The 11,201-nt window shown below is 40.7% G+C and overlaps 1 protein-coding gene across 2 annotated transcripts in view; it reads left to right on the top strand.

Moving 5' to 3' along the window:
- The first annotated feature begins 4,846 nt into the window (after positions 1 to 4,846).
- The window catches only part of LOC122491900 (U2 snRNP associated SURP domain containing), a 54,131-nt gene continuing 47,776 nt past the window's right edge, over positions 4,847 to 11,201 (top strand). Inside the window, exon 1 of one of the 2 annotated variants that reach the window (XM_043595214.1) lies at positions 4,847 to 5,042. In XM_043595214.1, coding sequence (XP_043451149.1) covers positions 4,998 to 5,042 — 45 coding nt within the window. In that variant the 5' untranslated portion in view covers positions 4,847 to 4,997. The remainder of the gene's footprint in view (positions 5,043 to 11,201) is intronic. The other variant, XM_043595213.1, reaches the window with a different exon arrangement.

The following is an 11,201-nucleotide window of genomic DNA, read 5'->3' as shown; positions in this document are numbered from 1 at the left end:
AAAACAAATTAGAATAAAATAATAAGAAATATACAAAGCGGATATGAAGGAAACAGAACAAAACTTGAAAAAGAAGAAAAGTATGCTATATTCTTTGATAGAAGACTTACCATGGTAACAATAAAGCCTTTCGTGTTTAAGACCACTACAGTTGGACTTCTGTTATTGGCAACCAAGTGAAATTGATAAGGGAAATAATCTTGTTTCATTTTCTCTTCATAACTTCATTCTTCACTCAATCTTTATATTACTTGGTGTTGTCTTTAGGATTTCAGTCTTCGTGGGGATATGTAGGCTTCCCCCCAGCAGAAGGCAGGTCATAAGTTGAAGCCTGATCTCCTTGTGTTCCAAGCCAACGCCACCTTTAGACTACCAGGTCATAGTCAGTGAGGACTCCCTGGAGATGTTGCCCTTTGCTAGTTGTCTCAACTTGCCATGGGCACCGTCATTACAGTTTTGCCACAAACACCCATGTACACACATATGCAGTCACTCACTGAGGAACACCATTTCCAGGATACCCCATCTAGATCATCTTAGGTTTTCTTGTTGATAAAACAATTGCTACATGGTAGCATGCTAATGGTAATCTTCTCACCAGGATCATAGCTAAAATAGCAATTTTTATTATCTTGTAAGTGTCACGAGCCCATTCTTGGGCTATATGCTTGTTGACACCATTTATACATATCTTTTATTTCTTAGGCATTTTTAGTTAAAAAAAATTTTTTTTGATGTTTATTTACTTTTGAGAGAAAGAGAGTGCATGAGCAAGGGGCAGAGAGAGATGGAGACACAGAATCTGAACAGGCTTCAAGCTCTGAGCTGTCAGCAGAACCTGATGCAGGGCTCAAACTCACAAACTCACTCAGGCGCCCCAGGCATTTTTAGTTTAAAAAAAACATGCCACTGCTAAAAAAAAAAAAAAAAGCCACTGCTAATTACTATTGTCAAAAGAATTCTAGATACCATCAGTAAGTAAGTTGGTGGGGGAGGGTAGAAAAGGGAGAACCTACTATTACCACTGAAACTTTGTCAGGCTAGCATGCTCAAGTGGGGCAGACAATCAAGTTTATCAGAAAGAATCTTTAATTTCACACAGAACACACCCTCCTTGAAGGCTATTCCCTGACTATTCCTAGAAGCAGCTGGGATGTCTCTTAACAGAAGAGCTAAGTCTGATTTTAGCTGTTCTTTTCTCTCCCTTATCTTCTTTTTTCAAAGCCTGGCACATGCTAGAAATTCAATAACTGCCAAATAAACAAATGGATGGGATTGTGCTTTCATCCGACTCTATCCTGAAGTCTAGACAGGAGGGAGAAGCTGCTTGAAAAATTCCGGAGAATGTAAGTGCCACTAAGTAGGAGCAGTCCACTGGCACCCTGCGGCAGATTTTGGCTTTGTAAGATCTCTTTCATTGTGTGCAGTGGTAAATGCTGCTTTTGTTTCAGCCTCTCCAATCTACTCCCCCCCCCCCACCTTGTTTTAAAAGAAATTTAACATTTGGGAGGTCCTAGGCACTAAGCCTTTTGTACTTAATGGATAAGTCATTCTCTTTGGTGCTGGGGGAGGGAGTAGTAAACGTTTTGTTTATCACCACTAGTAAGACTTAACTTGTGCATGAGGATTAGAAAACTCAAATGCCTACAAGCAGGTCAGGTGTGGGACATTTGTCTACAGTGTGTGTGTGTGTGCGTGTGTATGTGTGTGTGGTGAAGGCATGGTGAATTACAGTGTGCGGCTCCCTTTCCAGAAGGCCCTTGTGGCTCACCTCCACTGAATTGTTGCCAGACTCCCATTTTTCAAGAAAAGCCGGAAACCCTGAGTATAAAAGAATAAAATCTCCCAATTTGAAAATGCTAGCTCAAATTTCAAAGAAAAAGTCTCCTTGGTTGAACCAAATAAAACACCTCTGTGGACGGCATCTGGCACTATTTTGGAATCTCTGTTGAACACAGCTGCAGGGAGAACAGATGACAGGTGTGGGACTAGAGACCCAACACAACAGCCAAAGACAAAGAGCCTGGTTTTAGTGAGATTGTAAAAAAGTAGTACTAATTGTAGTAAATTCTATGATTTTCTTACCAGTTATGTGTTGTCCCTTGGCAATAGTAATTGTGAATCTAAAAATTTCAGATTCTGTAAAATTCCATTTGTATGATTCATGCTGTCATCCTCTTTAATTTGTGGTTTGAGTAATAGGGCCAATTTCATGACGTATATGTGTGGAGGACAACTTTGCTCATAACCATGATTGTGAGTTTTTTAACGTGTACTTAATTAGGCCTTAATAAAGGCCTATGTATTACTTCCTGTCAGGTCACATTTGTCTGGCTTCTTCTGGGATCTTACTGTATGAAAAAGAAGAGAAGGAGGAGGTCTGTGTTCCCTTACTTCTAACTCTTTAGGAGTAGAAATTTGGCAAAAATTATTTTTGTGAGAAGTAGAACTTTGAGGATTTTAATGAACAGCATGCAGTTATTCACTTTATAGTGATAGCCTGCAGCATGTCAGAACATGATGAGGTACAGCCAATTCCAATCCTTCTTTCATTTCAGCTGATTTCACTTTCTAACCCTAGACTGTAACCGATTAAGTGTGATGAGCATTTGGGGTGGGAAAGTATAGATTCTTATGGAAACAGAAGCAGAGTCTCTATCTTAGGCTTGATGGGGAAGGGAGGTCTGTGAGACTTCCTGGAGGAAGTGACATCTTCAGTAAGAGTGTAAAATTGATTCACTTTCAATTAGAGGCCAGGGTGAGGGTGGGGGAAGTAGAAGCCCAGAATTAAAAAAGTGTGACAAAACCCGAGATTGGAAATAAATTCAATTGGACTGGAGGTTGCAAATCATTCCAATTTAATTTCAAGCATAGCACTTTTTGCTTTCTGATCATGTCTTGTTTGCTCATTTATTTACTGTGTGTTCTGCCACCCCCATTCGCCCACCCAGAACAGGAGCTCTAGCCTGCTGATCCCTCAGTGCCCAGCTATACAGTTAATCTTTCCTGAGGACTGCCATGGGTCAGATCCTGTTCTCAGTGCTTCCCTCATGCACCCTACCAACCTCCCTTCCCTCTCCCTCCAACACCAACCAGCAGACAAAATTTTACTTCTTCAGAGTTAGCTCAAATGTTCCCTTCTTTGTGAAACCTCCCCATCTCTTTACAGCACCCTTACTCTCAGAATTACTGCTTTCAAAGTTCCCACAACTATTGATCCTTCCTTGTGGCATCAGTTTAATTCTGCTCTTTCTCTCTCCCATTTGTCATTAAGTTTTAAAATCATATGAAGACAGTGATTTTTACTTGTCTCTGTAAACCTCTCAAAACTTTGGGCAGGATTTTGTACACAAAATGGGGCTCAAAAGTATTTCAAGTAAATGAATTAAGGAGAGAAAGTGAAGACTCCTTTTTCCCTTCCTGCAGTCCTAAGAGCAATTTTTTAAAACTTAAAATCTGACACCACAGCCCTACCTAACCCTACTGAAGCCCACTCTTCATCTTCAGACTAGAATTCTAACTCCTAAGCATGCTGCTGGCTTCAGGGCCCTATATGAAGTTGCTCCCACTCATCTCTCCAGCCACAACCCTCTCTATACCTCTTCTAATAAAACTTGACTGCTTATGGTGGCTACACAACGGGCTGTACTGATTCATGTCACCAGGCTTTTATTTCAACTACTCCCTCTGCCTGGAATGCCCTTTCCATTTTTCTTGACTGGCTGGGTTCAGGCATGACCTTCTCAAGCAAGTTTTCCTTTTTTGAATACAGATCCTATTAAGTACTTAAAGAAAGGAGGCGCGTGGGTGGTGGAGTCCGTTAAGCATCCTACTCTTGATTTCTGTTCAGGTCATGATCTCACGGTTTGTGAGTTCGAGGCCCGCATCAGCTTCCGTGCTAATGGTGTAGAGCCTGCTTGGGATTCTCTCTTTCTCTTTCTCTCTCTCTCTCCCCCTCCCCCGCTTGTGCACACACGCTCTTTCAAAGTAAGTAAACTTAAAAAAAAAAAGAACTTTAAAAAGATATTAAGTACAGAAAAGTTTACGGTCTCCTCTCCATTTGTGACTAAAAAGGAAAAGAATACTAAACCATGAAATATTTTATTTTTATTTTTTTTGAAGTTTATTTATTTTGAGGGGGACAGAGAGAGTGGGAGACAGAGAATCCCAAGCAGGCTCTCGCTGTCAGCGCAGAGCTACTCGGGCTTGAACTTGCAAACCCCCCAAATCATGACCCTGAGCCAAAGAAACCAAGTCGTGTGCTTAACGGACTGAACCACCCAGGCGCCCCCATGAAATGTAATTTTAAATGACACACAGCTTACATGTATGCTAGATTTACAATTCTGTCTACTTATGCTTTTCTCTCAATTTGCCTTTCTCTGCATGTACCCAATTGTAGATACCTCCAACAGTCTATGGGATAACTCCACTGCCAGATTCTCAGTTTGAGTCAAATGCTCTTTTTCTTCGCTTTCCAGGCACCGTTCTATCTGAAAGTAACGTGCAAATTCCAAGTTTGCCTTTCGCACTGTGGTGTAAGCTCCAGAGGTGGCGCAAACACCGTCTTTGGCCAAGGAATGCGAGACCCCCCGGCCCCCCCAGTCAGCTCCCTAGCTGACCAGTGCACATCTTCTTTAAGGAGCCGTTCCCTCCTCACCCACGAAATTCAACTGGCTCGCACCTACTAAGGGCTGGCGCCTGGAAGACAAATGAAATATCACCCAGCCCTGAACGTTAAAAAAAGGAGATTCTCTAAATTCCTGGACCGCGACATACGACAGGCAACCGAAACTCACAAAATTCAGCGGAGTGGGCGGGGCCGGGGAAATTACTGACACCGGAAGTCAGGTGGCACAGCTCCGCCCGAATTCCCTATCTCGGCAGTCGACTATTCAGCCTTGAAGGCGCCTCTGGCGGGCTCCGCTGAGATCCACTGTTTCGGCGTTCGACTCGCCCGTGCTGCTGCGGCCGCCGAAGGAGGGGCAAAACTCAAGATGGCGGACAAAACGCCAGGCGGATCTCAGAAGGCCAGTTCGAAGGTAATTTCTTAGAGGACTTCATAAGTCAGTGAGTTTATCACTGTCATCTGGGGCCTACAGACTCTTCTGGCCAGCGGGAGGAGATTGGGGTGGGAGTCCGCGTTCTGGTCACTACGGTAGGCCCGGGCGCCGACGCACTGTGGTGCGCAGGTTGAGAGGCCTGGTGTCTCCCCTTAGTCCTAGCCTGGATTTGGTTGGAGGCTGGCGGGCCCACGGCGGGTGGCGTGAGTAGTTCGGCCTGCGTTTGGCACTGGAGGGAAATCCGGGATTTAAACTGAGGTCTGAAGCCGTGAAAAAGCGCCCCTGTATCCCTGTTTGTGGCGCTCTAAGGCCGCCGGACAGCACCTGGGAGAGGCGGGAATCTCTTCCCGGTGCTTAAGTGTTTTCCTCTCTGTCCTCGGTTCTTTGGTTCTAGATTTCACACGCTTCCGGCTTCCTTCAGTTTACCTCAAACCCTCTCCAGGGAATAAATAACATCTAGGGCTGCAAGTTGTGAGGGGAGGACCAATGGTGGAAGGACGCGGGGTGGGAAGTGCAGAGGCGGGAGCAGTTCTCCTTTGCAGAGCTGCCTCACCAAGGTTAATGCTACGCTCTACACGTGGTCTTGTATCGCTTACGAGGAAGTATAAAATGAGCGCTCCTTTTGAGGGTTCGCTTTCAAGAGCTCGGGATCCCCTGCATCTCCATGTTGTGTGTTCCTCCTTCCATAGACTTGGAAGCCACTTTAGATTATTAAATTGATTTTGAGTTAACAGGGAAACGTGTGCACATACTGTGAAACCATTGAGCTGTACAAGTAGTTTAGCAGCAGTTAGGTGGTGGTTAGCATCAGGTCTTAGTTGCCGTCTTGGGCCGATCACTGATTGTTTTTTTTGCTTTGAGTTTCTCAAGTCTAACACGATATTAAAAGTAGTAAGTACTGCCTGAAGTAGTTCTTAAGCTTTTGATGCCAATGCAATAAGTTGTGTAACAACACTTAAAGGTTCTAGGGACTGTTATATCTTGCAGACGTGTATGATTATAAGTTGGTTGTTAGGAAATTAAATCTACGGTAGACGGGGCGAGCCTTAGTTCTGAGAAACATAACCAGCACATTTTATACCTGCTTTATCAGTTTCTGATAAATAGAATCTTTGTGCCATTTTGTGGATGATGTTTGTAATTAGCTCGTAACTAGTAATGGCTTTAACAGTCAGCCTTTAATTTTGTAGAAACTATGGTTAGAGGACCAGTTTTGGCTGTTTTACATCCCACTTTTACTCCTTGTCAGTTTCTTCCTTCCCCTGTACGTTTCCTGTCGGTGTGGAGGGGAATAGTTGGGTACATTACTCCGCCACTTAACAGATTCACAAAAATAGGCCTGCTGTTAGGGAACTATTGGGATAGTTCGAGCATAAGCTTCATGATTTTAGTTTGTTTTCAAAGTCATATTTTAAGTATCTCCTATTTGAGGTTTTGGATACATTGAAAACATTTTAATGTGTATGTTCAGGCTTCCTCCTAAAATAGTACTTCTCATGGTTGTGAGGGAGTAGCTGTTTCTATAAGTAAATTGTTGGATCTTCCAGTAATATCTTTTCAGTTTATATATTGCTTTAGGTTATCATCAGTTCATGCTATTACGAGATTCTCTACCAATGTCTGTGAAAGGAATCAGGGTATCTCAGGACTCAAAGGATATCGGTGTAATTTTTCCCATTAGTATGGAGGGCTGTACGATGCAGTTAAAGATTATGGATTTTGATGACAAGCAAAAGACCTTTGGGTTCAAATCATGACTTGGTAATTAATTGTATTTGTCTTATTAAGGCAAATTGCTTAAACTCTTGCACTTCATTTTTCTCATTTGTAATATGGATGTAAATCTATTTTTTACAGAGTTGATGTAAGGATTAAGTGAATTACTGTCAATAAAGTACATAATAAACCTTAGTTCCTTTTTCCCCTCTCCTTTTTGTCCTTAGAGGAAATAGAAAGTACTTACTTTTCAAAATGTCATATAAATTCGAATCCTAAGATTTTAGAATCTAAGTCGTCAACTATCATATAATGATGCCCAGATTGCTGCTTTCTGTTTCTCACACAAGTGCTGAATTTATTGGAGAGAGTATCAGATCATTTTGGCGAATACTATAGTATTTGGAATTTCTAGTCTTGATCTCTGTGGTTTGGTTTTCCTTCCTCTGGCAGAGCAGATGAGTGACCCATTCTACAGTACAGATGGAACGTACAGCTTCTTCTGTTTCTTGCTCATTCTTTGGTAGTTAAATTCCCATTGATACAGTTCAGGATGCCTGTTAATCATGTTTCTACACATCGAGGAGAGTGTTAATTCAAATATGTACAAGGGAACAGAATGTACAGCATGGTGATTATGGTTAATAATACTGTATTGCATATTTGAAAGTTTCTAAGAGAGTAGATCTTGAAAGTTCTCATTACAAGAAAAATTATGCATGGTAACATGTTAACTAGGCTTATTGTGGTTATTAAGTTGTATATCTGAAAATAATATGATGCATGTCAATTGTACTTCAATAAAAATAAATTAAAATGTACGATATGCAGGATTTTGATGGCAAATTATTTGATGTATCTTAATTGTTTCCTATGCATTTATTTCTGTTTATCACCAGATGAAAATACTGCTTTAAAGGAGAGGGGTGTTGGTGCCATGTTGTAGCTTGATTTTGGGAGGAGAGACCATAATCGTTTCCTTAGAAAAATTGTTAGACGCATTTCCTTGGACTTTACAAAAATTAGTGTATTATTTTGATTTTAAGGATTTTGTTTGCTTGTTCAGCAAAATGAGGATAGGCAGAGAATGCGGTATTTTCTTTCCTTCTGCATTTCCTGTGCTGGTTACACTTGCTAATATAGTGCAATTATGCACCCTTTTATTTCCCTCTGTGACAGGTTTTTTTTTTTTTTTTTTTTTTTGCCATAGTGTAAAAAATTGGCTTAGGTAAATTGAGCAGGTAGAGCATACTTCCTTGGACTTCCTTGGCTTCCTTTGACGTTTACTGCTGAATTGTTTAGAAAACTGTTAGAATTGCTGATTAACAAAAGTATTTTACTTCTTTTTTTTTAAACTTCTTTTTTTTCTTTAATTTTTTAAAAAATTTATTTATTTATTTTGAGAGAGACAGAGACCACATGAGTGGTGGAGGGCTAGAGAGAGAGATGGGGAGAGAGAGTCCCAAGCAAGTGTCCACACTGTCAGAGCAGAGCCTGATGTAGGCTCGAACTCACAACTCACAAACAGTGAAATCATGACCTGAGCCGAAATCAAGAGTTCGACACTTAACCAACTGAGCCTCCCAGGTGCCCCAAAAGTATTTTGCTTCTAAGAAATGAGTAAAATGAGGTTACATTCAAGGCTTGTGACCCTTAGATATTTATTACTGTCTGTGTTCCTTTTTTTTTTTTTTTTTTTTTTAACACTCTTTTTGAGAGAGAGAGTACACATGCGAGCCAGGGAGGGGCAGAGAGAGAGGGAGACAGAATCCCAAGGAGGCTCCAGGCTCTGAGCTGTCAACACAGAGCCCGACATGGGGCTTGAACTTGTGAAGGGTGAGATCATGACCTGAGCCAAAGTCGGATGCTTAACTGACTGGGGCGCCCCATGTGTACATTCTTTTGATGGTATCTGAAAATATGTAAGGTTTCGATATGGTAAAACATTCCAAACAAAACACAAACCTTGAAAATTATGTTCTTCATGGTTTGCCATTTTTAGTTTAGAGTGAAACTTTATTATGTTATGATTGTAACTTTATCTTAAAATATAAGGTGGATAGTTTAATGAGTGGAAGGTTGTCTTTTTGGGGGGAGAGTGGAATTATGAACTTCCATTTTCTTGGTTGGTGCTCTTTAGAAACTTGAGTATTTGCAGCTCTGGTGCTTGAATATGACTCGATACGGTTTTTAAAAATTCTCATCGGATTGATTGTTTTCTGGAAGTCCAGTTTTAATTTTCTTTTGGTTTTTATTCCTGAAGCTTTATTCTTCCTGGAATGTAAACTTATGGAAGATACTCATTTGCCTTAGAAACAGAGGCTCATTTGGTATGCAAGTTGAAGACTCCTGCCTCTCTACCACTTTTTTACAAAGAGCATCATTTTTTAAAAATAAAAACAAAAACTTGCTACGGGATATTAAACTCGAAAACACTAATGTTATAGATAACTTGTCTCTTATTAAGCTTTAACATTTTATTGCAGACCAGCCATGTGTTAGATATTTTGCTGAAATAACTTTTCAAAAAGGAAGATGGTATTTGCCAGTAGCATTTGATGCTATTTGGTCCTGTTAGATGTCTCTTCCTTGAGGAGTTAAAATTTTTTACTGGCCTTTCCTCAATTTGGCCTAATTACAGGACATTCAAAATGTTCTTAAAACTTTTCATGTATTGATATGGTTTGGATGTAATTTTAAAGATCATTTCATGGGGTACCTAAGTGATCCAATCCGTTAAGCCTCTGACTTCAGCTCAGGTCATGATATCACGGTCTGTGGGTTCAAGCCCTGTGTCGGGCTCTGTGCTGACAGCTCGGAGCCTAGAGCCTGCTTCTGATTCTGGGTCTCCCTGTCTCTCTGTCCCTCCCCGACTTGCGCTCTGTCTCTCTCAAAAGTAAATAAACATTAAAAAAATTGTTTTTTTTAAATAAAGATAATTTCAGGTTTGTTATTTAACTTTATCATATGTGGCACATGTCTCAGTGATCTTATAAAGTGTTTTTTGAGAGGTAGACCTTAGTTTAGTTAGCCTTGGGAGAGTGATATTAAAGTAGGTAGTTGCTACACTTGTTAGTGAGTGGACAGCATAGTATGTTGGCAGTGGAGTGTAACTTAATTTTGTTGGGTACGTACTTGTTCCTGCAGGTTAGGTCAACAGGTATATTGAGGCTCTGTCACTTGGCAGATCTTGTGCTTGACTTTGAGGAAGAAAACTTTAAGTAAGACTATACAAACTGGGGAGCATGCTGTTTAGTGAAAAAAAGTCAACACATAATAGTACAAAGCAGAGGTACCTAAAAGTTTAGAGACAGAAGTGACCGCTGGTTAAATGGAGGGTGGCAAGGAGGAGACTTGAAGAATAGAAGAATTTGTGTTCTTTTGAACAATAAGCAGAGGTTATAAAGAGATGGGTAAGGTAAAGAAAAATCCAGGAAATAGATTCGTAAATGGTCTCTTATTTAGCCAGTGCATAGGGCACTTGCATAGGGAATAAAAGTTGCTGAGATGCAAAGGTAGGTTTGAGATAAATAGTGGAGATTTTGAATGCTATGAGTAAAATTGGAAAGCCATGGAAAATTTGAGGCAGGAAAGAGATTATTGGGACATACTTTAACAAGGATCTGGGAGTGAGGAGGACCAGCTTAAAGATTATTGCAGTGCTCCTGATAAATTTTGAGGATTGTTTCAGAAATCTCACCTCAGATCTTCTCTGGGAAGCTTTTCCTAACAACTTCGCCACTCCCATTAAGATTTACCTTGCCCTCTGTGCTTTTGTGGCCATTTGTTTTACTTGACTCTTTTATTAGCTCCTGAAGACAGGAAGTATGTCTTATTTTACTTTATAGTATCTCTACTGTAAGACATAGTACCAGTAGATAGTTGAATTAAGGGAAGATCTAGACCATAATGGTGTGTTTAGAAAGGAAGAGTCCCCATGGGAGAGCTGTATTAGAAGTGGGATGAACAGAATTTGACTCACGTGATTATGAGGGGATAAAGGAGTCCAGGATGGTTCTGTTACAGGGCTGTTGCTGGCCAACACTTACTGAACAGTTATGCACCAGACACTGTTCTAAGTATGTACTTTACCTGTTTTTGTCCTTCACAACAATCCTGTGAGGCAGGGTGCTCCTCATTTTACAGATGAAGGAAGTAGGGCCAAGGTTACAAAACTGGTAAGTGTTAAAACCAGGAAGTCTTATTCCAGAAACTGCTCTTAAAAACATTTTACTACTTCCATATTATGAGTGATTGAGAGATACAATCCAGTATCAGAAATAAGGCTGATAGGAGAAGCTAGTTTGGAAAGAATTTTAAATGTATTGGGTTTGAGGAGCTTGCAGACATTCAGGTGAAAATAACCAGGAGGTAGTTTGAGAACAGATTGGAATCCACCCGAGGTACTAAGGTCAAAAATAA

The sequence above is a fragment of the Prionailurus bengalensis genome, chromosome C2 (assembly GCF_016509475.1).
Source record: "Prionailurus bengalensis isolate Pbe53 chromosome C2, Fcat_Pben_1.1_paternal_pri, whole genome shotgun sequence".
NCBI lineage: Eukaryota > Metazoa > Chordata > Mammalia > Carnivora > Felidae > Prionailurus > Prionailurus bengalensis.
This window is presented reverse-complemented; position numbering and strand designations above follow the sequence as displayed.